We start from the raw sequence: 26,234 nt of genomic DNA, 5'->3' as shown, positions 1-26,234 counted from the left end.
AAAAGACAAGAGACTGATGTTTTATAGCACTTTTATAATATTAATATTAATATTAATATTCTAAGTTTTAACATTTTAATAATTTTAAAATTGTTAACATTCTAATAATAGTAAACAATAACATCTAAATACAGAATAAATGTGTAAAAATTATGTGATTGACATTAATGCGACGTTCATTTAACACAACTAAAAGTTATTGAAATAAATAATAATAATAATACGCTAGATGGCGCTACAGTTATTTGGAATATTTACCCGCCACAGCCGCGGCAGCAGCAGCAGCAGCAGCAGAAGAAGAGAAACAGGAAGAAGACGGAAGAGCAGCGTTATATAAACAAAGATGCTCACTTCTTATTGCACATATTGGTAGTCTACTGAACAGCATGATTTATTCGCAACTTTATCAGTCGAAATCTCATGCCTGATATTAATAAAGCGAGTCCAAGGCAGATGTGTGCTGTAAGTATTTAATTTGCAAAGTTTATAAGACAGATACTGTACTGTAATATTATTGTCCCATGAGTGCAACACCCAAACAAGCCAGATTAAACATGCAGACATCTGCTCGATCGCGTTTCACGTCATATTTTCAGCTTTTCTCTTCAGCATATAGACAAATTTTGATTATGTGTGATTTTATATTAAATGCATGCAGCTGTAGTGACTGTCATGTTGTCATTTAAACGACGTCACAAAAATCACAGCCCATATAGAAAGAGAGAGAGTAGCAGTTTGTGCTAAAGTTGTACTAAATTATTTTTATGCATTTTAAAGTTTTGATCTAATCTGATATAAGAATGATTCAAGATATTAGTAATGACAATGACATTCTTTTAAAGCATTATAAATATGTATACATCATATATACTTAGTCTGTGAAAATCCATTAAAATTTATTTTTGTGCTTTACTGTTTTCTACATTAAATCATTTTACATGATGTAAAGAAGAACATTGTGTGAAAATATAACATTGATATTTATATTAATAATGTATTTGCACTTGTATCGCTTATATTTCTGTCAGATGGCAGTCCCATTCAGAATCCCCAAGAAGAAGCAGCCATCAGATGCATCCAGTTTTGATATGCAGTCGCCATTGTCTCGACTGCAGGACAGCAGCTCGCCTAAGGTAAAATGATGCAGTGTTTTGTGATGATGTCATCGTGCACTAACAGTAAAAGACTCACATATAAATTCAGTCATGTCTGGTAAATCGTGTTAGCTTTTACAAGTGACACACTTTATTTTATGTAATGTCTCTTTTGTTTGCCAACACATGTCTTATTTACAGAAACAATGGGGGTCTGTCACTCATAATGGAAGAACAAATCATAAATCCAGTTTTACTAATGGAAATATGCATTCAAAACACCAGAGCCAGAGGTGTGAAACAGTGAGGTAAGATGCTGTTTGTGGAATCTTTAACTAATAGTTATTCATGTTTATAAACTCTGCTAGTGGTTTAAACTGAAATCACCACTAGATGGAGTTATTGGTTCAGTTTGTAATGACTGGTGTTTGCTAAAGCATGCATCACTATTACTCATGATCTTATTGTTCATAGGTACTGAATGAGACCTGTAAGAAATCGCATTGGGAGACATACTGTAATTTATTTTTATCTATTTATGCATTTGGTTAACACTTTTATGACTTACAGTGCATTCAAGCCATACATTTTGGGTCAGGTTTTAGATTAATCCAGGACTAGGACTTAGTTATATTAGGACATTTAAGTAGTTTTTACCTTAGAGAAACATACTAGCGTGCATCTTGAGACAAAACAATGACACTGATGTATTTTAAAGGTCGTGCGTGTGAATTTAAGCGGCATCTAGTGGTGAGATTGCGAATTTCAACCAACATATCACCCCTTAATTTCAAAAAAGCATACAGGACAAACATGTTGTCGTCTAAAACAACATAAGGATGAATTGAGCTCTATAGGAGTATAAACATGACAGTGACTTCCATGTAAGGGGACCCGTGATGTATGTAGATAAAAACGGCTCATTGTAAGATAATAATGCAATGCTCTACCTTAGCTACAGAAGGAACACATCTGATATGACTGGACTGTATAATGCACATGTGCTTACAATTTTGCTTGCATAATAAATTGAATGTCCCTGTTTATGTGACTCACTCCAGAGCCCACTGTCTCTGAAACACATTTTATTGGACTGTGGTGGTGTAAATGCCTTGAGGAAATCAGGCTTATTTACTTCAGCTCACACTTAAGGGTCTTAAGGGTCATCCATCCAATCTCCAAACCCACTCGTCCTGAGCAGGGTCGAGTGGGTTGGAGCTTATCCCAGCATCTAACCCTGGACGGTTTGAGTGTAGATTAAATATGAAAAATTTTATCAGATTAAAAAAAATCCTATTTTTTTCACTAGACCTTTTATCACATCTTAACTATTTAAAAAAAAATATAAGCATACAATATATCAAATGAAAGAACAGACCCTCAATTTCCAATATTGGTAGGTTTCTTCAAAAATACAAAATTTTAATCAAAAAGCTGAGATAATTGACATTTTTGTGAAGGTCTTTTGATTGAGATCAGTTTCAGAGCGATGATCAAAACATACACAGAGTTTTAACTGTATGCCCTAAGGGGATACTTCTGGGTTTTATAAGTTGGTTAAGGGCCACCTGGTGGATAATAGCGGTATTTCGGATTGCCAGAAAAACTCGTCATTGGCAGGGAAGCATTTTTTCTTAATCGATGTGTTAACTCAAAAGAGTTAATTCATAAACACACACATTTTGTGAACTTAGAGACTCTTTGTGGTCGTCAACATGATTTTTAAAGCATTTTACATGTAAGCCACATAAATGTTTATCATTGCTTTATTTGCGTAGTGGCACTTTGTATTTGAATATACATCATTCCTTTCTTACAGGTCTCCGGAAGCACGCACTTGCTCAGATAACATTCACAGAGGACCTGCACGTGAAAAAATCCGCTTTGCACTAAACAGGCAGCCGATAAAAGTCAATCCTGGTAGATTTAACGGGACGCCAGGCAAGGTGTCCGAAACAGCCAGCTCAAGGGTCCAATGTCAAACCCCCACCACAGGCAAAAACTTCACAGGAAATAACAGGTGAGGGCCTGAGGGTTGAGAAGGAAATTATCTTTTAATATTTTTATTAATATTTGTTAAATTCTTGCTCTTTGTTGTGTCCACCTTTGCTATAATTTAATTATAATATTTAAAGCATCACAGTTTGAATTCAGTCTTTGACATGACTTTACTCAGTCAATATTGAAGATATCAAGGCTATATTTTCACAGAAAACAGGAATAGTTTACTATAAAATGAATGTTAGCATGACCCTCAGCCTTAATCCCTATAAACTGTCACTGAATGAGAAAGAGCAACAACATCCTTCTCTTGTTGTGTTATATTGAAGAAAGAAAGTTATATGGGTTTGTAACAACATCAATTGTGGACCGCAGACTTTTGAATGTGCCATGTTTTAGTATCTAGCGGGTTTTATAACACATACTGTATGTGTTTCAGATGGAGACCCAAGAGAGCGTCAGACACTCTGTGCCATGATGAGAACCATATGCGGGCCTCTGAAACCCCCTCGTTCAAGATTCGTAGGGGTATGTCCGTGCCAGGTCTGAACTGCATCAGATGCTTTGTGTCTGGGACATTATATAAGCAATGCTTACTTGGTTTATTTACAAGCAATTCTAAAAACCACATTAGAAAAGATTTGAGATAAATACATATAACACACTATAAATTCTCAACGTTATTCCTGGAGGCCCACTGCTCTGCACATTTTGTATGTCTCCTTTATTTAACACACCTGATTCAAATCATCAGCTCATTAGTAGAGATCCCTATGAACTGAACTGAGTCTGTCAGATATTAGAGACATACAAAATGTGCAGAGCAATGGGCCTCCAGGAACGGAGTTGAGAACCACTGATCTAGAACACCCTAGCAACTACACAGCATCATCCTCACAAGCGCTTAAACCACAATAGCAATGCCCCAACTACCCAAAATATCATATCAACATGCTAGCAAACCCTATAAGCACTGTATAGCAATGCTGTAACCAACCAGAACACTGTAGAAAACAGATAGCAACATGCTAACAAGTCCTCATAACACCTTCGCAACTGTGTAGCAACAACTTAGGGACCACCCAGAACCATAGAAACACACCAAGAAGCCCCCCAAATAAAGCAAAGCCCCAGTGACCATCCAGAACTTACTAACAATACACCCTTAAAACACCTTAGCAACTGTAAAGCAGTGTCATAAATACTTGGAACACCCTAGAAACTACATAGCAACATGCTAAAAAGTCCTCATAACACCTTAGCAACTGTGTAGCAGTGCCTCAGGGACCATCCAGAACACCTAAGCAACTGCATAGCAACACCCTACCAAGCCTACAAAAGCTTAACAATATATAGCAACACCCTAACCATCCGAAACACCCCTGCAATGGCATAGCAACACACTTACAAGCCCTCAAAATGCCTTAGCAACTGCAGAGCAATGTCATGAACACCCAGAAACCACAGAGTAACATGCTGAAAAGTGCTCATAACACCTTAGCAACTGTGTAGCAATGCCTCAGGGACCATCGGGAACACCTAAGCAACTGCATAGCAATACCCTTACCATCCTTGACACCCCAGCAATGGCATAGCAACATACTAGCAAGCCCTCAAATGCCTTAGCAACTGTAATACAATGCCATGAACATTCAAAACACCCCCCAAAAAAAATAGAAACATGCTAACAATTCCTCTTAACACCTTAGCAACTATGTAGCAATTCATAGCAACTTTAAAGCAATGTCATTAACCCGCAAAACACAGTAAAAACACATAGAAACAATCCAACAAGTCCTTAAAACGTGTTAGCAATAGCATGGCAATGCCCTAACCACCCAGAAAACCCTAGAAAACACATAGCAACATGTTAGGAAATCCACGTAATGCCTTAGCAACTGTGTAGCAATGCCTCTGGGACCATCCAGAACACCCTAGCAACTGCATAGGAACACACTACCAAGCCTACAGCAGCTTAAGAATATATAGCAACACCCTAACCATCATTGGCACCACAGCAGTGGCATAGCAACGTCCAAACAAGCCCTCAAAACACTGTGGTAACTGTAAAACAATGCTATGAACACCCAAAACACACTAGAATCCACATAGTAACATGCTAACAATTCCTCATAACACCCTAGCAACTGCATAGCAACATACTACCAAGCCTAACAACACCCCAACCAACCTTGACACCTCAGCAGTGGCATAGCAACGTCCAAACAAGCCCTCAAAACGATGTAGCAAATGTGAAGCAACGCCATGAACACTTAGAACACACTAGAAACCACATTGTAACATGCTAACAATTCATTAGAACACCCTAGCAACTGCATAGCAACATACTACCAAGCCTTCCAACAGCTTAACAACAAATTGCAACACCCTAACCATCCTTGACACCCCAGCAGTGGCATAGCAACGTCCAAACAAGCCCTCAAAACGCTTGTAGCAACTTTAAAGCAACGCCATAAACACCCAAAACACACATAAGAAATCCACATAATGCCTTAGAAACTGTGTAGCAATGCCTCAGGGACCATCCAGAACACCCTAGGAACTACATAGCAACACACTACCAAGCCCTCTCAACAGCTTATCAATATATAGCAAGTTAGCAACCCCCTAACCATCCGTAACACCCTAACAACTGCATGGCAACATACTACCAGGCCCTCTCAACAGCTTAATATAGCAACACCCTAACCATCCGGAACACCCTAACAACTGCATGGCAACACACTATCAAGCCCTCTCAACAGCTTAACAATATATAGCAAGTTAGCAACCCCCTAACCATCCGTAACACCTTAACAACTGCATGGCAACACACTACCAGGCCCTCTCAACAGCTTAATATAGCAACACCCTAACCACCCGGAACACCCTAACAACTGCATGGCAACACACTACCAGGCCCTCTCAACAGCTTAACAATATATAGCAAGTAAGCAACCCCTTAACCATCCGGAACACCCTAACAACTGCATGGCAACACACTACCAGGCCCTCTCAACAGCTTAATATAGCAACACCCTAACCATCCGGAACACCCTAACAACTGCATGGCAACACACTACCAGGCCCTCTCAACAGCTTAATATAGCAACACCCTAACCATCCGGAACACCCTAACAACTGCATGGCAACACACTACCAGGCCCTCTCAACACCTTAATATAGCAACACCCTAACCATCCAGAACACCCTAACAACTGCATGGCAACACACTACCAAGCCCTCTCAACAGCTTAACAATATATAGCAAGTTAGCAACCCCCTAACCATCCAGAACACCCTAACAATTGCATGGCAACACACTACCAAGCCCTCTCAACAGCTTAACAATATAAAGCAAGTTAGCAACCCCCTAACCATCCGGAACACCCTAACAACTGCATCGCAACACACTACCAGGCCCTCTCAACAGCTTAACAATATATAGCAACACCCTAACCATCCAGAAATTAGCCCCCAAACACCTTAGCAACTTAGCAGTATAGCCACGGGACCACACAGAAATCATAGCATCATGGTGGTGCCTTTGGCACAACAAACACAGAAAAATAGAAAAATTGGGTTATCGCGTTATCATAGTTTTGCCAATGACACAAACACTATATGGCATGAATGTTCCTGCAGGAACCAGAAAGAGTCTTGGGTTTCTTCCTAATAAGTTGGATCATTACACTAAGTAAGCAGTTAAAGTAAACTGTAAACTTTGGCTGGGATAAGTAATGTAGACTTATCAAGAAACTAATAAGGGAAAAAGACCAATTTTTAGGCCATATCGTATCAAATTAGGCACCTTAATGATCAGCGTGTCTATTCCTTTAGTCTTTCTCTCCATAACGCTTCAGGCGGTACGTTTTAACATCTCGCAGCTGTCTCCCATGACCCTTATTCACTCCCACTCTACATAATATTGGACGGCATCAGGGTTTTCCTGGCTTAGGATCGCTGATAAATAAACAAATGCTTAGCTTTATGGATCTGTTAAAGTGGTCCTCCTGCTCTTTTTCTTAAAAACTGGCTTTCTCTATCGCAATGTGTCCACTTCTGCCTCCGGGGATTAAAGCTATTAACCCCGTTTCATGGCTGGTGTGACCTCAGTCAAGGTGGAGAAACAATACTCGGTCAGCAAGGCCATTTTATTCAGTATGTACCGGGGACTGCATAAAGAGGAAAACAGTTGATAGAAGTTTATGTGCTGCTTGTAAAAGTGGTACGTTTCTGTTTTTTTTTTTAACAATGAACTACGTCATTCATCTATGACAGACGCAGATTCAGGGAAAACGGAGACGAGTGGGTTTTTCCGTAAGGAAGAGGATATTGAAGAAACACAAGGGCCATCTCGAGTGACGGAGACACAGCAGCCTTCCAATACCGAAGACATGTTGCAGATATCAAAGACTGACCGCAGATTAAAATCTACAGCTTCTGTTTCTTCTGCGGAGGTGAGGTGATCTTCAGGTTAAACACTCCAGCAGTTGCACTATTAAATAAATATAAGAGTTTCTGCAGTCTTACCAATAGACACAGTTTTTTTGTGACCCTGTCTGCGAAATCCAGGTTAAGTCTCATATTTTAATTATTAGGAGCATCAAGTTTGATTTTACATTGAATTCAATCTTTGTCTTCACCTTACTAAGTCAATATTGAAGATATCATGTTTATATTTTCACACAATGTTCTTTACATTATGTAGGATGATGTTATGTATAAAACAGTAAGTCACAGAAATTACTTTAGCTGGGTTTTCATAGATGGGGTCACATTCATTTCACAGTAGCAGTTTTAATATAAAGTGGCATGGCATCTTAACTTAACATACAGAAGCCATTGGCATGTACCACTTTATTTAGTTTTTGGCTTTCAGTGACTGTGTGTAGTGGCTCGTCGAGTGGCAGTTCCGGTGTCCGGTGGCTCGTGCCACTGTGTTCAGTGGCTCGTCAAGGGGCACTTCCGGTGTCCAGTGGCTCGTGCCACTGTGTTTAGTAGTTTGTTGAGTAGCACGTCCGGTGGCTTATGCCACTGTGTTTAGTAGTTTGTCGAGTGGCACTTCCGGTGTCCGGTGGCTCATGCCAATTTGTTTAGTGCCAGTGGCTCATCGAGTGGCACTTCCGTTGTCCGGTGGCTCATGCCATTGTGTTAAGTAGTTTGTCAAGTGGCACTTCTGATGGCTCATGCCATTGTATTTAGTGGTTCGTCGAGTGGCACTTCCGGTGTTCGGTGGCTCATTCCAATTTGTTTAGTGCCAGTGGCTCATCGAGTGGCACTTCCGTTGTCCAGTGGCTCATGCCCTGTGTTTAGTGGCTCGTCGAGTGGCTTTTCCGGTGTCCGGTGGCTCATGTCACTGTGTTAAGTAGTTTGTCAAGTGGCACTTCTGGTGGCTCATGCCATTGTATTTAGTGGTTCGTCGAGTGGCACTTCTGGTGTTTGGTGGCTCATTCCAATTTGTTTAGTGCCAGTGGCTCGTCGAGTGGCACTTCCGTTGTCCAGTGGCTCATGCCCTGTGTTAAGTGGCTCATCAAGTGGCATTTCCGGTGTTCGATGGCTCATGACACTGTGTTAAATGGCTTGTCAAGTGGGACCTCTGGTGGCTCGTGCCACTGTGTTTAGTGGCTCGTCGAGTGGCACCTCCAGTGGCTTATGCCACTGTGTTTGGTGGCTCATCGAGTTGCACCTCCGGTGGCCCATGCCACTGTGTTTAGTGACTCAATGAGTGACACTTTCGATGTCTGGTGGCCCATGCCACTGTATTTAGTGGCTCTTTAAGTGGCACTTCTGGTTGCTCATGCCACTGTGTTTAGTGGCTCGTCGAGTGGCACTTCCGGTGTATCATGCCACTGTGTTTAGTGGCTCGTTGAGTGGCACTTCCGTTGTCTGGTGGCCCATGCCACTGTATTTAGTGGCTTGTTGAGTGGCACTTCCGGTGGCTCATGCCACTCCGTTTAGTGAGACGGGTTAGTAAAACTTCTCTGTTGGATTGAGGCATGTGGCACTGACAATCACGGTTCAGTACAGTACCGAGAGTGACTTATGCATACTGCTGCTATATGTTCATTTCATTGTGGCACAAAATTATTTTTGTGTGTCCTTTTTGACTGTCTGGTGTTTTAGGTAACTGACAATGCGTGAAACAAATCAAGAGCTAAACAGGACGCAAAATCTTGACGCTCATTCAACAAGAGATTGTATGATCATAATTAATAATCTATTTATTAATAATTTAAATATTTAAAGTATGATGGCATCATATTTTGTGTGTTTTATTTTAATAAAGCACAGCATTTGGCTGAGCTATATAGTATATAATATATTTGAATGTAGTCATTCAAAATTTAGTATGTGTGGCATGATTTTTATGTAACCAGTGATGTAAGAAAAAGTGCCATTTATAAGAAACTCGACGAATATCACAGAATATTTTAATATTTTATAATATTCGATGAGCCACTAAACGCAGTGGCGTGAGCCACTTGACACCAGAAGTGCCACTTGATGAGCCACTAAACGTAGTGCCATGTGCCAATGGCTTCTGTGAATAAGATTCCACTTTATGTTAAAACCTCTGTAAAATAACTGTGTGTTTTTTCTTTTTACTCCAGAGCACAACAAAACACTGTAAGAATGGAAATGTGTCGAATGAAGTGTCCACATTCAAACCTTCCAATCACGAAGCCAAGTCTAGTGCAGGCCGTCACGCTCAGGAAGAGGATTCTGGTTTAAGGACCTCTAAAGAGAGAGCTGCCCTTCCTCCTTTGCCTGTCAGAAAAGACCCGCTGGTTTCACCTCCAGGCGCCAAAAGCGACGACCCTTTTACATCATTTTATAAGAACAGATTGACCAGGAAGTCCCGGGTTTTTGGCAAGACCTACAAGAGAACTAAGCCCAGCTCCACCGAGCCAAGTATGTCCTCCTGTGTTTCGTACAGTATATTGTTTTTCAAAACTTCTCGATCTAGTTATTTTAACTTTTATATAGGGCTGTACGATAATCACGGAAGAATCGCCTGCGATAATGAATGGGATTTTGCAGTGAATTAAGGCTCTGTGTAGTAAATGCCACATTTTGGATACGCCTGAGACTAATATTACGTCTTAAAAAGTTAGAAAATAGCCTGTTTTGAGTCTACACATTGTTCAGATAGGCGTGGTCTATTCTGAGCTGTTGTTAGAGAAGGGTGACCTCATAAAGATTAATGTCTTGAAGTGTGAAGCCTGCAGAATAGCATCATTCACCCTTACAATCTAGATTAAAGCAATCCTGACCTCGAGGTCCGGGTAAAGCCCCTTAAACCTCTGTCTGCTGAAGAGAGACAAAGATACAAATACCTTTCATCTCATCATGTTTCGGACGCAGTTTCACAGTCCTTAAACATTTAACTCTATGCTTATAGTTGCTGTAATTTCTTCAGGATGGCCTTATCTTATGTATTTTTTGGTTTCTGTATTTTTACTTGCTAAGCAAAAGATATTAAATGTGTTAGTGGCTTTGGATGGATTGATTGATTGGTTGGAAAGGAAAAGGACAGGAGGAAGTGGAGGGATGGAAAACAAGAGTTGAATATTAAGAGAGGATTACACGTGTCCCTGTGTCCCACTCAAAGCCCATTATGGTACCCAGCCAAGACTTTCAGTACAGAGATAAAGACGGAGTCCAAAATGAATATTCAAGTACCAAAATGGCTTAGGCGATTAAAGCTGCAATCTTTAACTTTTTTTGGGGGGGGGTCAAAATAAACAAAAAATACTTTATTGAGCAAGCACATTAAAAGTTAGTAATTGAAACTTTGTCTTTATTTTACCATTTATTTATTTGTTTAATCTTATTGCAAGTGTAAGTTTATAAAGATGATTTTAGCTGTCGGGTACGATTTTGTGTGACATAAATATTTAGCAATAAAAATAAAGTAAAATAAACACTTGAGTTAGAAAGCACATTGAGAAGCACCCATAAAAAACAGAGAAGGTCTTCATAACATGGGTTGTGGCTAGAAGGGTCATTTTGTGAATTCTTGCTGAATGAGCGCTGTTTTATCCTAATCCTACCCCCAAACCTAACCATAAACCCAACATTTCACAGGATTTAGGCCGTAGTTGTATCTTATCTAGCCAGAACCGCTGTTTTTTACCATAATCCTACCGTAAACCGAACATCTTGCAAGATTTGGCAGCAGCTGTATCCTCTCTAGCCAGGACCCAGTACACGTTCACAGCTCACATGGGCAATTAAATTCAATGAGATTTTAAACCTTTTAGTCTTCAGTTTAAATAGCCTTGACAAGAAAAACATGAATGTTTCGGAATACAAATATCCAATGTCTTTTAATCAACATGAGGTCATAAAAACGTGTAATATAATAGAATAAGCACATATAAACTGTTTACTAGAGGATACGTGTCACAACTCGTGCGTCTTTTAACAATGTTTTTCTCAGTGGAAAATTTCCCATCAGATGTTTATCTGAGACGCAAGTTGGTTTTTTGCCCTCTATAATTCAATGTTTCAACACATGTGCGATTTTCCTCGTATTAGGGCATGCGCTAATGCGGCTTGTGTTACTGTAGCTTATTGGTAGAGCAATACATTCGCAACTCAAAGGTTGTCGGTTCGAATCCCAGGGAACACACATACTGATAAAAATCTGTATTTTCATTTTACTGTAAATTACTTTTGGGTAAACCGAACTAATTTTGCATAAATGTAATATAATGGTCATAATGATCATAACAACCCCTTACTGTTAAAGACTGGTGGTCAAGCCTGTTAGCTTAAAAATTAAATTGCAGGGATAAAAATTGTTAAACGTCTAACTTCGGTATATCCTTCTATTCCCAGTTGTGTTGTCCAGTGATGACGACGAATCAGATGATGTCAATGAAACGCCGCGAGGCTTGCGAGAGCAGCAGGTATCGGATGCTCTCAGGGATGCCCAGGTAACGGACCAAGCCTTTGTGTATTCAAGAATTTGCCTAATTTGTGTGTTTAATGCTGCATTCACACCAGCTGCGGTAGAGGCATCAAGTGCGAGTGATTTTAATGTTAAGTCAATGTGAAGATGTGGGGTCTCGAGGTCTTGCGGTGTGAATGAGCCGTTTAGCGCGGCGCAATAGACGCGTTTCCGCCTCATTCGCGCGTCTAGTTGAGCATCTGGCGCGGTACACACGAATGGTGCTTTTTGTGCATTTCACGCGAATTTGCGTCGGACGCCCGAGCGCTTGCCCTTCCCACAAGAAGCGTAATTCGCCTATGACGCACGTCAAATGCTTGCTTTTTCCGCACGTCTACTTCGCTCTAGATGCGCAAATGCATTCAAAATGTTCAAGCGACAAACTAGACGTGATTTTGATCCCTCAAACGCGGCTGGTGTGAACCCACGGTAGTTAGTAAGGTTTGAACCATAGACTGTAAAAAAAAGATGGATGACGCCATGGAAATGAATTGAAGCCAAAAATGTCTGACCATGAGCGCTGCCATGTTACGTAAAATGAGGCGGAGCCGCAATATCAATATCACTTCCACCCAAACACTCACGCGCCCAATTCAACAACGCCAATCATAACGATAAATGATTATAACATATATCAGCGTGATAAAAACTACCTTAACTCTTTCCCCGCCAGCGATTGCAGGAAAAACTCGTCATTGGCAGGGAAGCGTTTGGCGGGTATAGAGTTAAAACAGTTATGATCTGTTTTGAAGGAAAATAATTGTAATACTAGTCTAAACCATGTATGCAGCCGGCCACAGAAGGCAACCAGACAAACATACTCAGACTTATATTAACCATCATAATGTTTACTAGTCTTTTGAAGTTTTTTTAATCTGACTTTGTTTACAAATATTCATGCAAAGCCTTTAAACATGTTTATCAGAATTGCTATTCCTTGGCCGAGCTGGAAGCAGCTTCATTCTAGCATGTTCTGTTTTGTGATGGGCGGACAAATCAGTTATGGCAAAATGGCATAAAAGTGTTCATTTGCTGTGACATTTGAAATGCAACATGTTGGATTTGCCCTCGATTTCACATTGAAAGTGACCTCTGGCTCTCAATCAAAGAGTGGGGACGTTTGAGGTGGATTAGGACAATACGACTCAAGTGTTTGTCAACATAAGCTGGCGTGCATATACAAAGTTTGACATGTGGCCGAAATGAAAAACTCATCAATAACATCTTTGTCTCTCTCTCTCACTCGATTAAAAAAAGAAGAATTTTGTTTATTTTATTCTGTCCAAGGAAAATGAAAACCACAAACTCGGACGAGCCCGGGTCACTCTAGGTTGAATCACCACATGACTGGAGAGCATATTGAGATGAATCGAGGCTGATTGAAATAAATTGGCTTACTCGTGTCCGTCACTTTCCGTTGCAGTTTTGGCAAGGCTTTTAAAAACATTTCGAAGCCTCGCGTATGAAATGTTGAGAGATATTTTTGGCCATATCTTTTTTCGGTTTTCACAAACTATCGTGTAGTCGATCAGTCTTGGGGTCATGGGGTTGTTTTTCATCTCTGTTTTTTCTCATGCTTCAGACTGAGAATCAAAAGAAGGCAAACACAGGACGTGAGAAGTCAATGAGCAAAGTAGAAGTGCCCTCCATCATGGAGCTGCCCTTCTCCACCCTTCATTATGATACAGTAGAGGCGCAGTCTAACGGGACCATTGTGGTAAGAAAATGTGTTTGAATGTATGAAAGTTAAGTTTTTTTACAGTGTATGTTTTATTTGTAAAGGTTTTTTTTAATATAAATACATAGATACAGGTCATTGAAAGTGCTTGAATCTATTTTATGCAAGACGTTTTCTTGAAATTAAAATCCATATGTTTCCCTGTGTAGTGTAGGATAATATCATAAAAATTCTAGACTTTTTAAGCACACGTGCTAAACTGTTAATTTTAAATGCTTATATCTTCTGTATGCGAATGTTGATTCATACAAAATGCTTTTTTGCATAGTTGTGTTTGACACATGAAAACGTCTCAGGTTACGTATGCAACTGTTGTTCCCTGAGAAGGGAACGAGACGCTGCGTCTCCCTTGCCATACTTCCTGCGTCCCTGTAACGCGTCTTTGGCAATATTTCAGATAGCGATATACTTCCTGGCTCTCACATCACCCTGTCTTTGTTGTTAAGCCTCACCATTGGTTGAATTTGATATACACATTCAGACGCACTTACCCCTGGAGGCGTCCCCAAAGTGTCACCGCAGTGACGCAGCGCGAGTTCCCTCGAAAGGGAATTGGAACAATGTATCTTTAAAGGTAACACAATGTGTCCCCACATTTAGTCCTTGAATTTGAGGGTTTTGGACCAGGGTCCTTGAAAGGTCCTTGAATTTGAAGTTAACTAAGGTGTGGGAACCCTGAAAACGTAAACATAAAAACAAACATTCACATAAAGACAAATAATTAGCTACTCTTTTGGACAAATAATCAACTATAAAAAAGGATGTTATGTATTTTGCATCAACCCGCAGATGTTAATTCAATTATACCCAATTCTTTTGTAAATGAAGTGCGCATTAAATTAGGCCTCTTGGTTCTCCTGTGTTTTCTTTTCTTGTTCTCCTCGATCTCCCTGGATTATTTTCCAACACTTGCTTCCAGCTCATTCGCTCAGTACGCTGGCCAATCACGCGTTTCAATTTTTGTTGTTGTTGTTTTTTTAATAAAGGACATCTGTTATTGTAGTATTTTAAATGGCTGTCCCTACTACAAACCGCAAAACAACAGCGAGCCAACATCAGACTGCAGATGTGATTAGAGACCATTTGCACAAAACGAATGTTCACGTGCCAGTAAAATCCAACTATTCCTGAAACACTGTGAAGCGCCAGAGACCCACAGGTCACGTGTTCATTAGCACATGAACCGTCTGTAACCTAAACTGGCCCTGGTGGTGCTATACGACACAGTTTATTACCGTTGATCCTAAATACTCTGAAAGAATATTACAGGGAGGGAAAGTTCACCCAAAAATTTAAATTCTGTCATAATTTTCTCATCCTCATGTTGTTTTAAACCTGTATATATTTTTGCTAAACACAAAAAAAAGATATTTTAATAAATGATGGTCAGCACACAGTTGATGGTTTCCATTGAATTCCAATGGACACCTGTGTATCTTTGGTCAGTGTGTCAGGCATTTGTTGTCTTTATCAGGATAAGTACATCTTCTGAGTAAAGTGAGTTTATTGAACACTGTTTTATGTGACTGCGTACTTGTTTGCTGTTCCAGCTGTGGCAGTATAACGACACATTTTTATTTGTTCAGTCTGTCCAATATCTCGCGGTGCACTTTTTAGTTACAAGTTCAAGATACTGCCAGTTCTTTGTAAGCCATGTTTGTCTTTTCTTTTAATTGTGATGTTTTCTCTGTCTCTCTCTCTTTTATAGATCACAGATGAAGGCATTTCAATACCACTGAAAGGTATTTACAACTAGAACTAGTTTTTTTTTTAAAGAACATTTAAAGGGACAGTCCACCCACAAACAGCTACAGTCCTCTTGTTGCTTTCTTAGTAAAGCAAAAATGAAAATCCCAGAGGAACCTGCATACTAAGTATGCTATGAATAAGTCACTTTGCTTAAAAGTATCTACCAAATTTATAAATGTAATAGATGTAATTCAGTGTAAATGCAGCTTGGGTAACTTGAAACAAGCAGTAAAAGTGTGCGTTTACACCAAACGGCAAGCTCTGTCGAGCAGCTGTGCGGCACATCTTAGACAGTGTGAGCGTCAAGGAGAGATTAAATCAGCTCATCTTTATGTATATGAGCTATGATGTGGTTCGGCGGCAACCAATGGGAAGAGGTATGCTGTTGGCGGCAACCAATCAGAAGGCAGAAACCCTCAGCAGCGGGAAACAATGGGAAGGCGAACACTGGAGGCGTTTATGAGCTATGATGTGGTTCGGCGGCAACCAATGGGAAGAGGTATGCTGTTGGCGGCAACCAATCAGAAGGCAGAAACCCTCAGCAGCGGGAAACAATGGGAAGGCGAACACTGGATGCGGCAAACAATGGGAAAGCGGAAACCAGCGGCGGCAAACAATGGAAAGGTGGAAACCGGCGGCGGTAACCAAACGGAAGGTGGAAACCGTCAGCAGCGGCAAACAATGGGAAGGCGGAAACCGGTGGCGGCAAACAATGGGAAGGCGGAAACCGGTGGCGGCAAACAATGGGAAGGCGGAAACCGGTGGCGGCAAACAATGGGAAGGCGGAAACCGGTGGCGGCAAACAATGGGAAGGCGGAAACCGGTGGCGGCAAACAATGGGAAGGCGGTAACCGGTGGCGGCAAACAATGGGAAGGCGGAAACCGGTGGCGGCAAACAATTGGAAGGCGGAAACCGCCGGCAGTGGCAAACAATGGGAAGGCGGAAACCGCCGGCAGTGGCAAACAATGGGAAAGTGTAAACCGTCGGCATGCGCCAAACAATTGGAAGGCGGAAACTGGCAGCAGCGGCAAGCAATGGGAAGGTGAAAACTGGCGGCGACAAACAATGGGTAGGTGGAAACCGGCGGCAGAAAACAATGGGAAGGCGGAAACCGGCTGTGGCAAACAATGGGAGGGCAGAAACCGGTGGCGGTGGCAAACATTGGAAAGGTGGAAACCGGCGACGGCAACCAAAATAGAATGCGCAAACTGGCGGTGGCAAACAATGGAAAGGCGGAAACAGGCAGCGGCACACATTAATAAGGAGGAAACCGGTGGAGGCAAACAATTTTAAGGCGGTAACCGGTGGCGGCAATTAATGGGAAGGCTGCAAACAATGGGAAGGCAGAAACCGGCGGCGGTGGCAAACATTGGAAAGGTGGAACCTGGCGGAAGCAAACAATAGGAAGGCGGAAACTGGCGACGGGAAACAATGGGAAGGTGGAAACCGGCGGCGGCAACCAAACAAAAGGCGGATACCGTTGGCAGCGAAAAACAATGGGAAGGCAGAAACCTGTGACTGCAAACAATTGTAAGGTGGAAACCGGCGGCGACAAATAATGGGAGGGCAGAAACCAGCGGCCTCCAACAATGGGAAGGTGGAAACAGGTGGGGGCAAACAATGGGAAGGCGGAAACCGGCGGGGGCAAACAATGGGAGGGCGGAAACCGGCGGGGGCAAACAAACAGAAGAAGGAAGGCGGAAAACAATCGGAAGGAGGAAACCGTCTGCGGCATTAGACCCATATAAATGTCTGGTTTGGTGCTATTTTACGTGATTTGTTTTATTAAGTGAAAATGCATGTTTGATTAATTAATAAATGATTTGGCAACCACCATGTAACATTTTTGCATATTAGTGAATATAAATATGAAAAAAAGATAACTAAAGAATAGTTGTCTCTTTGTAAATCTTAAATTTTTAAACTATCAAAAGACACAATAGCAGTTTGATGGATGTGTGTGTGTGTGTGTGGTGCTGCCCCTTGTGGTGAAGCAGTATAATCACACACAGATTAGATTGGTGCACAGGCTAAAGTTCTTTGACCCTTTCACCTATTTTATCGTGTGACAGCTGTCCTCAACTGTCTATGACCCTCTCTCTTTCAGCATTAAGACGGCTCAGATTAAAGCTCTATTTATGGATGCGAGACAGAGGATGTGCGGTGACGGTATTTGCTTGACTTCAGTCACCCCCGCATTACTTAACATGTTCAATAGTTCACCTGTGAGCGTGTGTGTAAGATGCTTATGTTGGTTTCAGACGGCTCTCTGTTCAGATCTTTCTATGGCCATTGTACGCAAACTGCCCTCTCAAAATAAAGTAAATAAAAGCAAGTCATCGCAAACAAATTGTGCAAACAAAGTCATCTTGTTTCAATAGCAAGTACAGAGTTTTATGAGGCTGTTGTTAGTGAACGGGTCTTAAAGGATTAGTTCACCCAAACAGTGCACGTCATGCAATTACGTTCAATTTAATGGGGACTGGATCTCATAAGCTAGTTAAAGGACGAAACTGCGTTGTTTACATTTATCGGTACACTTTTCTTTTAAAGACCCTATGAAGTCAAATTAAGTCTCTTCATGTTTATCACAGGGTTGATAGGATTTTGTCCAATAAAAATCCTCACTAGGTTTCTCCCCATTACCAAAGGTCTGTATGTGATACTTCAAAATCGATTCGAACGAATGTACAGTCATCCGATTCGAAGTGCACTCGTTTTAATTTTTGGCATACACCAATCAATCTGCATGAAGTTGATGCATCAAAGCTGCTCAATATCATGTCATACACAACCATACATTATTGTTAAGATAACTCAATGCTGTTTCTTTCAGGTGCAGGTGAAGAAGGGGAGATAGCCATTAGCGTGGCATGCCTAGAGCTACGTTTGTTTGGCGTTTGGGATGGTGGCCTGGCTCACGATGGCAGTTTGTTTTCAAGTACCGAAGAGCCCGCCCCCTCTCTCCTGTTCCTCGTAGTGTCGGACGCTCAAGCCAGACTCATTCAGAAAGAGCTATCTGTGATACACTCTGTACATATCTCAGGTGAGGACACCATTGGACCATCCTTGGTTAACTGTAGATGTTTTTTATACATGATCCTCTTTGGGATAGCTGGGGTAGTACGGATTGTTTGTGGAAAAGGAATCCCAAATGCAACTTTTTAATGTATTGTTAATGCGTTGTGCATTTTACTAGCTCTTAGCTTAGCAACATGCTAACAGCAGTGTCTATTGAAATCAATAGGCTTTATGCCCAGCTGCACTACTTCCTGAACTTCAGCCAGCTCCTTGTTTCCTGTCTGCCATTATTGGACAAACTGATTAATCCAGGTGTGCCTGACCTCAGTAGTCACAACAACAATAATCAGACACACCTGGATTAATCAGTTTGTCCAATAATGGCAGACAGGAAACAAGGAGCTGGCTGAAGTTCAGGAAGTAGTGCAGCTGGGCATAAACCGTGTCTGTGTCAAAGTTTTATACATTATTGATAACAATCATAATAAACAATCGTTCCAACATGTAAAGGTGAAAGTAGTCAAATAGATCAGTTGGTAAAGTTTTGCGTTAGCGAACACATAATGCAAGACCTGGAATGGGCCATCAACTAGTAGCTGCATGTTAATACATTTGCCAAGTTTCTTTAAACAGAGAACAGGTGTGTGTTTGGTCGAAGTATTGGCCATTAAAGTATTAATTCATTCAATCTGTTTCTAATACTGGAAACTTATCTAAACAGGTGTTTGGCACTGTTGTTGGTTTCATACTGAATTCATTGCGGCCGCACACTGAGCATTTATGGATGGATCAACAACCATCTGATTCATATTAAATGTTGTAAATGAGCTAATAAATGAAGTGAAAGTAAGAAAAAGGTCAACTAAATTAATCAAACGATGAATTTGGGTAATGTTTTTTCCCTCTCTTTAGGTCAGGCTTGTCCTTTCTTGTTGTTTGTGTTGGCTGACCATTTGGGAGATCTTCAGACGGCCATGTTGGAATCTCAAATGGACATGATTGGTTTGAAATACGGTCAAACCGCTTTGAGTAACCCCTTGAATTGGGCAGATGGCCTGAATCGGCTTCATTGCCACCCGCAGGGCGTAAACCTCCTCTCTCTACTGGGACAAAATGTGGAGGATGCTGGACAGGACACTGCAAAGGTAGGTTTAAAGGTCTTTTTTCATTTCGTAAATCGGACTTGGGCAATTGACACTGTTGAACATGCCAAGGACTCCTAGGGTGAATATCACATGTGGCCTCAGATGTGTGCCAATCACATAGATGCATTGCTCTTCATCCATTCATATATCATACGTTCATCTTCAATAGCTTGGCCGGAACCTGAGCACAGATGTGATAGAGGCACCAGAGAAATTTTTAGGGCCCCATATAAGTGCAGGAATGAGGTTAGCCATGGTCCATAGAGCCCGTGTTGGTTGAGGTATGAAATAAAGTTGGCTGGTTTAGTGTTAGTAGCTCCCTGCACTATGGAAGTGTCCGTTCTGTCACTTTCTCCAGAGTGTTTATGAGCTGGTTGAGGAGTCATGGCTCTACTCGGAGGTACTAGGACTACGGTGCGTGTGGGCGCCTGTGCCTCTGGGGTACGGGCCGTTTCTTTTTCGTTTGTCGACCGTGCCAGCTGGCAGAGGTGGAAGTAGGCCACCTCGCTTTCTCCTTTATGTCTTTTACGAGCTGGCTCGGAGATTAACAGAGATCGAGCATAGCAATCCGGCCCAAACGTGCGGCACGTGGCATTTTTGTTCTCTCTGCTTCTCATTTCTGCACATTTTCTTGATCAGCTTTTGCAGGATTTACATTGCAGATCTTGATGCACAATTTCGATTGGTTGCCTGGATCCGATTATTACATGATCATCTTTTAAAAGCGACTCACATCGGATATCAGCATTTGCTCTAAACAATTGGCAAAACAAAATTGCCACAACATGTCACATATAGATTCTATACACTGGATCTGTTTTGTTCTGACCTGCTTTACTTATTCCAAACAGGTGAGCGCAGGTGAATCTAGCAAAGATCCAGCGGTCAGGAGACCTCTCCGCAGTCACAGCCGTTTGCAGGGCTTGCCACGCAGGTACAGACGGAAAAATTAGCCATGATCAAAACATGACTTTTGTCTTTAAATCAGGTCTTGTATCTAGAATAAGTAGTCAATTTTTTTAGCCAATCAGATGAGCTGTACATGTCACGTGACTTAACACTCTATAGTAGACTCTTTGCATTTATCAAAAAAAGAAGTTAAATTCATACAGTAAATTCATACTAATGATTATTCTAATTATTGATAAAATAAATCAATTGTTTTTCAGATTAATTATTTATATACAAGGGTATTTTTATAAACCGAGTTGTCCCCTCTTTCATTAAAACAAATCTCATCGTCCACATAAACATGCAAAAAACTGTATGAAGCGCAGTCAAAAACATGCCAAACCAACAGTTGACAATATATCCCTAACCTTAGAGCCATCTTGGCCAATCAGAAGTCATTGCAGAGTCTCACCTTGGCATGATCAACAGAGTCACAGGCCAAAAACTGATCTGGTTTCACTGGCTACTCGACAACAAGTTTCTGAATATCTTCACCCTAGAAGTTTTCATAAAAGTTCAGTTTCAGTCACCTGATACTGTGTTTGCGTGTGGACAAATGGCAAAAATCGCATAGAAAAAGCTACGTTTTAAAAATAAATACACATGCAAGTGTGGATAGGTGCTAAATTAACCCTAAATAAAAGTTTGTGTGTTAAAGTGTTAAGTTTACTGACATACTATGTTGAGGCCTAAATGTAATTTCCGTAACGTAATTTCAATAACGACGATTTTAATGCGTCAGTAACAAAAACGGATTGGCAAGATAAGAAATTCAAAAATCTTTTAAAAAACTCGTTTTAAATGCAAGCATCAGGTATATTTCAATGAATATAATGTATTTATTTTGATATTATGCAATAAAAAATTACACATTTTTATGAAAGTTAAGACTGAATGGACCTGAAAATGTCAAATGGTGTAACCGCCAATTGTGCCAAAGCATTAGAAATATTAAATATTTTATCCACCTTGATGGCATGTTCATCAAAAAATAAAAAATAATTTTAAAATATCACACAAAAATACATTTCATTAGTTATTTCTAAATGTAAATTTTAATGCGTTTTTGTATTATTTGTTGGAACATATGCTGAAAACAGCTCTGTTTTCTGAATAATCTTTGACAAAATGTATGTAAAAAAAATCATATTAAACTAGATTATATTTTATTCCACATTTTTCATAAATATATTTATATTTTCAATTAAAAAAATAGTAGTTACACCAATTGACTTAGACATGTTACACCACATTGACATTTTTTTAAATATCCCCCATATATTCTTTCAAAATGAAATAAACCCAGAAATGTTTGACTTTGTCCTCAAAAAATGAGAATGTATTCAAGCAAATTTATTTAAAAATTTTAACCCTTTACATTTAATTGAACCATACGGACACAACATAATTAACGTCACGTCATTGGTCCTAATACTCTTCTCCCATAAATTTAGCGCCTGAAAGAGAAAAACCTACAAATGCATATGCAATAAGTTCATTCACAAATATAAATGTCTCCACGCCTTTCCAGTGCTCATTTTTCACTCTGTAAATCCAAACAGTAATTTTTAATGACGAAAACGCTTGCGAATAATCTGGCCAATAATCCTTCATTTTTACATAACATTCAATGAAACACAAATATTTGTTTAGTTTTTAAGCAGTATAACTTCTTTAAATATCCATAAAAACAAGTACCGAGTTGTAAACACTCTTAGTGTTGTACACAACTTAATCGATAGTGACATTTGTTGGCGACGATTTTCATAGTCTGTTATTATCGAATTTATCAATTAGTTGTTGCAGCCCTACTTACTTGATACTGTTTGTAGCTCTCCAAAAAGACATTGACTGGTAAAACATCTGTTACACAATATGGTGAAATTATAGTAAAGTACTTTTGATTGGAAGTCTCTGGCAAAACATCCTTTTGGTCTTTAAAGTCCTATTTGATAGTAATGCCATACTTCGTACTTCAGCCATAACTTCAATCGTTGGAACCAAACGCAATATTAAACTTTTCTCTCACCTTCATGCCATCCCAGACGTATATGACTTTCTTTCCTCACAGTTTTTCGGAGAGGAAAGGTTAACATACCACTGACATAAACCTTTCCGTTGAATTGTTGAAGTTTCCATAAGCTTAAGCAATTTAATTTGTAAGGCATAATTGATGCATCGCAATTAGCACAGAGGGTTATATTGTTGAAACCTCAATTTTTTTGGGCCAAAGCTGAAGTTACAGTAGACATTTTCCACCAGACTGATCCAGTACCCACCTCCCCCCTCCAAGGGCGGCATTACTGTCACAGCCGAAGACCTGGAGTGCCTTAAAGATGGCGAGTTTCTCAATGATGTCATCATCGACTTCTACCTCAAGTGAGAGCTCACGAAATACTCAAGCTGTCGGTTTTAACTGGGTTGATTTGTTTTGGCAAACCCTGTTAAACCAATAGGATATCGAATTTGAGCTTTTCATATGTCCTCTTACATGTTCTTCGAAGGTACTTGATGTTGGAGAGAGCCGACAAAGATGTTGCAGAAAGATCTCATATCTTTAGCAGTTTCTTCTACAAACAACTTACTCGAAAAGACAACAGCTGCCTAGAGGAAATCGGCAAAACGTAAGAAATTGCTAGAAAATTTTCTAATTTCTTTAAAATGAAAGAAAATTATATATTTTTTGTTTTTGGGTGAATTGTACCTTTTATTAGATTAGAGATCTTAAGAGTTATACGCTGTTGGTGTAACATTGTGTTTTCCACAGGGCTCGGCACAGACGACATCATCGAGTCAGAACTTGGACCCGTCATGTGGACATCTTCAGCAAGGACTTCCTCTTCATACCTGTTAACCAGGAGTAAGTGCCATCTGAACCACACACATGTACAAGCCAAACTTAACTTAAGTGAGGAGGAGCCCCAAACTTTATCACCCATGAACTCCTCTGTGAGTACAAAGTACAGCTTTCCCAGTTTTTCCTCTCATTACAAGGAAACGAGGCAGAAGATGACACAAAACGTGCCAGGAGGCCACCAGCTGAGCTGTCAACGTCAGACCGTTTCGTAAATAGTTACGGCGTCCCGAGCGCACTTTACAGACTGTTCTTAAGGTTTCATCAGGAAAGAGGTAGCTAGGTTTAGTGTCAAGCTGTGTTTGTTTCCTGAGAACAGCGAGAGATGTTGGATCAAACTTTAAAAACGATGGAATAAATCTGTGCAATGAGGTCAAGCGACGCCAAACTGGGAGAAAACGGCGAATTCTCGCATGGTACTCGGCGTTCTCGTAAAACCTAACGGCCGCATAAAGACGCACATGCTTGCGTGCTTCCGGACGCTCTCACGCACACGTGGTACAACATGGCACAGAACGACACAGCTGCTTCACAAGTTTGGGAATGTCCTTTATTTCGGTGGAGCTCTGGGAAACTGTCAGCGGCACACATTTAGACTGTTAGCTGTACGAGGGCTGGGAAATGGATTAAGTATTTACAATTTGGAATGACGTCTTGCATTTACAAGATGCGCAAGTCCTGTAGCACAAATGCTGCAGGTTCATTTCTATAAATCAGTGTCCGACTGAAACTCGAATCTCAAACTGTGTGCATCGTTATTTAGAAATATGAAAGTTCCCTTGCGACATTTTTTACTCATTTAAATATTTTAGCAACATAACTATAAATTATACAATTATTACTTATAAAGTTGTGTGACTGTTTCTACTGTAAATGTTTTGAATAACTGAATGCTTACCAACCGTCGTGCCAAACCGTTTTTGTTGTATAACCGTTCTAAAAATGGTTGCAAAAGCAATATGTTTATAAATAAAAACTAATCATATTTTAAACTTATTTAGCTAAATTAAAATGTAAACAAGCAGACAAGTGATCTGGCTAAATCTAGATCTAAATCTGGCTACATGTCCATAACTTGTGACAAAACTAGCGACATTAGTTAGTACATGCGAAAATAAATTTTATTTATGCAGTTATCAATTTGGTGACATATATGTTAATTTGGCTAACAAAAATATTATTTTGTTGAACTGAAGAAAATAAAATACATCTTGGATAAGATTAGGGGGTGTAAATTATGACACAATTTTATTTTTGGGTGAACTAATCCTTTAATAATGGTTAAAATAATTGTTAATTTAATTTTAATTGAATTGCCGTCAATGCAACACAAGTTTGCTCACAAAACACTGATGCTACGTATACACCAAACGCGGGGCATCGCGTTACTCGCTCTAGATTACTCGCGGGATTTAACTTTGTGTCATGCAAATTTTTCGCTCGAGTTGAATAGCGCGTTTGTCGCGAAAACCTTTAGCGCGTCTGTCGCGAAAACCTTTAGCACGTCATTCGCATCGCCCCACGCAGGACGTGTGTGATCGCGTCTTTGCATTGACTTTGTATGAAATCTACTTGCGCAAATCGCTGAACTCTCGATTGGTGTGAAGCCACAGTAACGCTACATTCACACATGCGAAAGTGTTAACGCTTGACGAAATTCTTGTCTGAAAGGTGGCCAACAGCCAATCACAGTGGCTGCAACACATGCTCTGGTCTTGCATAAACGTAATCAGCTGGCTTGCACTAGGTTATTTGCATTAGAGCTGTAATCGGGCCTTAAAAGTTAGGCCCGAAATGTCCGAAGCCCGACAGAATGCAGCCCGAACCCGAACGTACATTTAGATTGACAGCTTTTTAAAAGCCCGAACCCGTTTACAGCCCGACATTATTTAAATGTGCGCACACACACAGCTTTTGTCAAGAATGAGACATTTACACAGGTTTTAACATTATTTATTCATGACTAATAATCTACACGCCACTTGGAAGTTGAAACAAAGAAATAAGTAATCTGTAACATTGTAACATCTCATTCTAAATAGGCTTATGCAATACACTATAAATATGCCAATAAAATTATTATTTCTTAACGAATTAAATTAAGATAATACATTCTGAATTAAGATGGGTATTTGGCAATAACGAAATTAAGAGGCAGGCTCCGCGGGATTTGCGTCGGCACTTCTCTCCATTAGCCTACTGCCAACATTAGTCTATATCCTCTGTCTATTATGTAAGACTCGATTCATATTTAGTTATACATTGAAAAACCTACTCACCAAGATTAGGCTACATGTTTTTGATGAGGAAAATCATTAAATCCACTGTAAATGAATTCAGCGCGATCCTGCGCTACTGATTTGAACTTGACCGCTCATTTACCTCACAAAGCCGGAGCGGAAGCCCGAGCCCGCCCCGAGCCCGTGTAAAATGTTAGAAATAAAGCCCGAACCCGCCCGAGCCCGTCGGTTCCCGACGGGTCCCGTCGGGTTCGGGCAAAGATCTTCAGCTCTAATTTGCATAAGGCGATCTGATTGGCTGACGCACGCATTGGTGCTTGAAAAGTTGAGAAATGTTAAACTTTTGCCGCAAACAACGGCAGTGACGCGAAGTTGACGGATTTACAATTCAGATTGGCAACGCATGATGTCCCTCATTCATAGTAAATGAACGCTTTCGCCCCGTGTGAATGTACCGTAAGTTTCACGTCCGCTGTGTCTT

At 40.4% G+C, this 26,234-nt stretch overlaps 1 protein-coding gene across 2 annotated transcripts in view; it reads left to right on the top strand.

The window, feature by feature from the left end:
- The first annotated feature begins 306 nt into the window (after positions 1–306).
- The window catches only part of senp7b (SUMO specific peptidase 7b), a 35,911-nt gene continuing 9,983 nt past the window's right edge, over positions 307–26,234 (top strand). The window contains exons 1-16 of one of the 2 annotated variants that reach the window (XM_065259694.2): positions 307–462; positions 1,029–1,133; positions 1,296–1,402; positions 2,914–3,114; positions 3,535–3,623; positions 7,377–7,555; positions 9,710–10,010; positions 11,943–12,040; positions 13,637–13,771; positions 15,501–15,534; positions 18,379–18,588; positions 19,476–19,708; positions 20,560–20,642; positions 22,922–23,038; positions 23,164–23,283; positions 23,427–23,519. In XM_065259694.2, coding sequence (XP_065115766.1) covers positions 421–462; positions 1,029–1,133; positions 1,296–1,402; positions 2,914–3,114; positions 3,535–3,623; positions 7,377–7,555; positions 9,710–10,010; positions 11,943–12,040; positions 13,637–13,771; positions 15,501–15,534; positions 18,379–18,588; positions 19,476–19,708; positions 20,560–20,642; positions 22,922–23,038; positions 23,164–23,283; positions 23,427–23,519 — 2,147 coding nt within the window. In that variant the 5' untranslated portion in view covers positions 307–420. Of the gene's footprint in view, positions 463–1,028; positions 1,134–1,295; positions 1,403–2,913; positions 3,115–3,534; positions 3,639–7,376; positions 7,556–9,709; positions 10,011–11,942; positions 12,041–13,636; positions 13,772–15,500; positions 15,535–18,378; positions 18,589–19,475; positions 19,709–20,559; positions 20,643–22,921; positions 23,039–23,163; positions 23,284–23,426; positions 23,520–26,234 lie in introns of both variants that reach the window. The other variant, XM_065259693.2, reaches the window with a different exon arrangement.

This window comes from Paramisgurnus dabryanus, chromosome 24 (genome assembly GCF_030506205.2).
Source record: "Paramisgurnus dabryanus chromosome 24, PD_genome_1.1, whole genome shotgun sequence".
Classification (NCBI taxonomy): domain Eukaryota; kingdom Metazoa; phylum Chordata; class Actinopteri; order Cypriniformes; family Cobitidae; genus Paramisgurnus; species Paramisgurnus dabryanus.
Note: the sequence above shows the minus strand (reverse complement) of the source record. Positions and strands in the feature narration are given on the sequence as shown.